The sequence below is a fragment of the Kryptolebias marmoratus genome, linkage group LG19, assembly GCF_001649575.2.
Source record: "Kryptolebias marmoratus isolate JLee-2015 linkage group LG19, ASM164957v2, whole genome shotgun sequence".
NCBI classification, from domain to species: domain Eukaryota; kingdom Metazoa; phylum Chordata; class Actinopteri; order Cyprinodontiformes; family Rivulidae; genus Kryptolebias; species Kryptolebias marmoratus.
In genome coordinates this window covers 426,224-431,258 of record NC_051448.1, presented here as the reverse complement: position 1 = coordinate 431,258, position 5,035 = coordinate 426,224, and the positions used below count along the sequence as shown (strand labels likewise).

Sequence of the window (5,035 nt, the reverse complement as noted above, 5' to 3'; positions counted from 1 at the left end):
AACAGGCCAGGTAACGAGCCAGGGGACGGGCCAGGGGACAGGCCAGGTAACGAGCCAGGGGACAGGCCAGGTAACAGGCCAGGTAACGGGTCGAGGGACAGGCCGGGGAACGGATCGTCGTTAGTTTGGACAGACCCATCAGATCCTTCAAACACTCGTCTTCTGTTCTGAAGTAACCATCATAAGGAAAGGGCTGAGATTGTGAGGAAATGTAGTTTTGACTGAGTTCTCAGGTCTTAATTCTTTACTCCTAAAATAAAATGAAAGAAATGATCTGGAAAACCCTCAGAACAATTTAAAATCTAAATATATTATATAAAACAGTTAAATAAAAAATCTGGTTTTAATTTTTGTAAAGAAAAAATCTATAATCTCCAAGTTCTCCATCCACAGTGAGAACATCAGACCTTCAGAATGATGGAAAGGAAAGGTCCTGAAACCTCAAGTGGACCCAGAATCAGGTTCATGGTCTCAGTCTTAGCTGAGATCCTGTGGGATCTGCAGGACCTGCAGGATCTGCGGGACCTGCATGACCTGCGGGACCTGCGGGACCTGCAGGATCTGCGGGACCTGTGGGATCTGTGGGATCTACAGGATCTGCGGGACCTGCAGGGCCTGTGGGATCTATGAGACCTGCAGGATCTGCAGGATCTGTGGGACTGCGGGACTTGTAGGACCTGCAGGACCTGTGGGACCTGCAGGACCTGCGGGACCTGTGAGACCTGCAGGATCTGCTGGATCTGTGGGACCTGCGGGACCTGTGGGACCTGCAGGACCTGTGGGACCTGTGAGACCTGCGGGACCTGTGAGACCTGCGGGACCTGCGGGATCTGCAGGACCTGCAGGACGTTGGCTGCAGCAGCTGTCTGCTGCAGGGACACATGATGTTTTCCAGCTCTGGTGGAATTCTGACTGAATCTGGATCCTTTAAAGCGTCTGTTTCTGCAGCGTAATCAGAAACACGTTTGCAGCTGCACTCACAGAGTTTTAATTGTCCCGTGGCTGAGCCGTCCCACAGATGAGGACGAGCGGACACTTTTCACCCCTGCAGGTACCCGCAGCAGGAATGTGTGACACGTTTCTGAACAGGAGAGACCAGCTGCTGGGAGAAGCGTTTAAAAGCCCGAACGACTTGATGAGAAGGATGGAAGGATGGAAAACAATCTGGATTCATGTTTCTGAATTAACTGTGCTGTGATCTGATCTGTGCCTTCATGTTTCCTTTCACTCTTTTCTTTTACACTGAGAAGTTTAAACAGACACTGTTTGTCCTCCTGATGTCCTCCTAACGTCCAGCCGTCTCTCTGCAGCCAGTCAGTGTAAGACGTCCGCCAAGGCCGACATCGTGCTGCTGGTCGACGGCTCCTGGAGCATCGGTCGCATCAACTTCAAATCTATCCGCAACTTCATCGCCAGCATGGTCAGCGTGTTCGACATCGGTCCGGACAATGTTCAGATCGGTAATTTATTTTTATTTATTTATTTTCTTTAAGCTGCGGGACAGGAAACTGTTTCTGTTTATCTGACAGAGTTTGGTCAAAGGACAGCCCAGTTAGTCCACTTTAATCCCAACAACTGTTCTGTTTATAGCAGGATTGTTTTATCCCCTGGTTGAGCATAATTACCTCATGTTTCTTTCTGAAATGAAGTTAAAAATAAGTGTAATAAAATATTGATTGCAATAATGAAGAGTTCTAACTTTTTCTTTCCAAGGGTCAGTGAATGCATCATGGTGTGAAATTGAAGTTGGGTGGAAATAGAAAATACTTTTACTCTGAGGTGGAACCGGGACATTATTTGATCCAGCAGAACAATAGTTTTGGTCATTGTGGCATCCGTCCTGCTTGTTTTAGCTTATTTAGCAACAACAAACACCAACTAACCAAGGAGTTTCTGCTGCTTGTGCTTTTTTTACTCCACTTGTTACTGGATGAAGCTCATTTAGATGATTTCATATTTTGAACTCTGCGGTTTTCCACTTTTCCTTTCCTTGTTGCTGACAAGGGAAGGAAAAGTTTGGAAAGGATTGTTTCTCAGGAGGAACGGATCTAAGGTGGGTCTGTGTCTCTTTGTTTTCCTGCAGGTCTGACTCAGTACAGCGGAGACCCAAAGACCGAATGGCAACTGAACACTCACCCAACCAAAGCGTCTCTGCTCGAGGCCATCGCGAAGCTGCCGTATAAAGGAGGAAACACCATGACAGGTGATGGAACAGCACTTCCTGTCATCTACAGCAGTAAATTGACATCATTGGATGACGACCCTGCTCGGACCAGAACCTGGATGGTCTTTGCTGGGTTCTGGAGCATTCTTTAGGAGCTCTGTGTGTGAAGGTCCATGATGGTTTGGAGCATTGTCTTTTGATTCCAGATGTTGCTCAGTACAGAGGTTTTTTCCAGCCTTATTTATCATCATTAAGACGCAATTAGTTTTCTTAGGTTGGGATCAGGATGAGGCCGTGGAAACAACCTAACAGACTCATGGTGGTGGTGTTGTCTTAGCTTGGCATGATCTTTTAGCTTGTAGCTGCATCCTGATTGGCTCAGAGAGAGCTGAACTAGGATGGGAGTACAGATGAGGGTGAAGAGAGCATCTCAGAGATGCAAAAAACAGCAGGAAAAATCAGCAGTGAGAGCCTTGGAGCATTCCAGATTAGCCACAATCCGGCCTTGTTCTAAGAGGTTGTGGAGGTTCATCCTGTGTAAAAGGGTCTAAACATCGACGTTAGCAAAGATGGTTGAAGCATCTCCTTTGTCTCTTAGAGTTCAGAACAGTTCGTATTTTTTGCAAGACAAGAACTACAAGAATCAACAAACAAATGATCTAAAGTATGTTCTTTAGTCAGGAAAATGTCTGACTGGTTTACATGGAGGGTCAGGACTTAAACATACTGAAACCAACCAGAGGGAGGAGCTTATCCTCTGTGGCTTCAACTTCCTGCTTCTGGTTCTGTTTCTAGTTCTTATATATGGAGATGGATTTGACAGGAACACACAGAATCAGCACCCTGACGGTGGCGACTCATGAGCAGCCTCCAGTTTCCTCCCACAGTCCAAAAACAAGCAGCTTAGGTTCACTGGTGACTCTAAACTGTCCCTGGAGACCTGTCCAGGTGTCTCTGTGAGGGACCGGAGACCTGTCCAGGTGTCCCTGTGAAGGACCGGAGACCCGTCCGGGTGTCCCTGTGAGGGACCGGAGACCTGTCCAGGTGTCCCTGTGAGGGACCGGAGACCTGTCCGGGTGTCCCTGTGAGGGACCGGAGACCTGTCCGGGTGTCCCTGTGAGGGACTGGAGACCTGTCCGGGTCACACTCTGGCTCTGTCTGTGACTGAAAGTCCATCTGCCGACAGGAAGCACTTTTTGGTCAGGTTTGAATAAAGAGCCGCGTTTAAACAACAAATGTTTCCCTAAAACTGAGCTTTTCTCGTTGGACAGGAATGGCTCTAAGGTACATCCTGCAGAACAACTTTAACCCCAACGTCGGGATGCGTGATGACGCCCGCAAAATCGGTGTCCTGATCACCGACGGAAAGTCTCAGGATGAAATTGTGGCCAACTCTCAGAACCTGAGAGACAGCGGCATTGAGCTGTACGCCATCGGTGAGCGGACGCCTCCTCCATGTTTGTGACTGTTGGTCTTCAGACGGACGTCTGACCGAACATCTTTTCTTCAGGTGTGAAGAACGCAGACGAGAACGAGCTGAGGTCCATCGCCTCCGACCCGGATGAGATCCACATGTACAACGTGGCTGACTTCCAGTTCCTGGTGACCATTGTGGACGACCTCACTGTCAATCTGTGCAACAGCGTCAAAGGTCCAGGTACTTCAAACAGAACTGCCACCGAAACGTTCAGTTCTTTTCAGTAGAACGGGGCTGTGAGGCAACGCTAAAGGAAGCAAAAGTTTAAAGTAGCAAAGCTAAAATCTGAAAAGTTCCAAAAGGTAGCTTAAAGTACCAAAAGGCTAGCTAACAGGCTTTGACAAAAAGTCAACATTTAACAGAAAAGGGCCATTTGTTTTCAGATTGTTTCTGTTTACCCCATCTATGGTTACAATTTTACTATTTCTAATTTGCAAACACTGAAAACACAAAGCTTTAATAGGTGCTGCTGATGGTGACAGACTGTAGAGTTTTCTGTTTAAATGTGGGATTAGCTTGGCTGCTATTTGTAAAAGATAAAAAACTCTGAGTCAGCAGGAATTACTGATATTTAAAGTCAGAAAGTTCTGTTGTTCATCCATAAATGTTTCAGATTTTTCCTGCAGGCTTTCCTCAGCTTCTGCAGGCTCTGCAGCGTGGGAAAAGAGCCGTTTTATCAAACTCTGATTGTTTCTTCTCTGACATGAGGTTCAGGGAGGAATTAAACATTTAACTTCATGTTTCTAAAGCAATGAAAGAGCGGCTAACGGCTCCGCAGACCCTACCGGTCCTGTCACATTCAGGGTCCGTTTACTTCCAGATTCTGGTTCCCGTGCACCCACCAACCTGGTGACATCAGAGGTGACCCACTACTCCTTCAGGGCCACCTGGACACCTCCCGACGTCCCTGTGGAAAGCTATCGAGTCACCTACGTGATGGCGGCTGGAGGACCCACTGAGGAGGTGAGATAAAGCCCCCTGACCCCTGACCCCTGACCCCTGACCTCCTCTTTACATCCAGAGTGTGAAAGAGTAACAGAAAACATGGAACTGATTTATGAGGCGCTGCGGGTTTGTGCAACAACGTCAGCTGTAAACAATTTGAAACATGAGGACAATAACAACAATTATGAAGAGTTTACACACAATAATTATGATGCAAAGAGTTTTAACAGTGAGATCATATCTTTAAAATGTTTATGTAATTTAGAAATACAGCCGAGTGGATACAAGCTGGAACAACAGATTTTATTACTTTATTGGAACATTGTAATAACACATAATACATGTTCACCCCTAACCACCACCAGTACATGTTCACCCCTAACCTGCGATCATCATTCTGCTGTATTCAGACGGGGCTTTGGTCCCCATCAGGACTACCTGACCTGAGA

The 5,035-nt window shown here is 47.0% G+C and overlaps 1 protein-coding gene across 1 annotated transcript in view; it reads left to right on the top strand.

Annotated features, from left to right (window-relative positions):
- col12a1b (collagen, type XII, alpha 1b) overlaps window positions 1-5,035 on the top strand; it is a 75,170-nt gene that overhangs the window by 21,310 nt on the left and 48,825 nt on the right. The window contains 5 exon segments of the mRNA XM_037981692.1: window positions 1,311-1,460; window positions 2,084-2,203; window positions 3,436-3,600; window positions 3,675-3,821; window positions 4,462-4,604. Coding sequence (XP_037837620.1) covers window positions 1,311-1,460; window positions 2,084-2,203; window positions 3,436-3,600; window positions 3,675-3,821; window positions 4,462-4,604 — 725 coding nt within the window.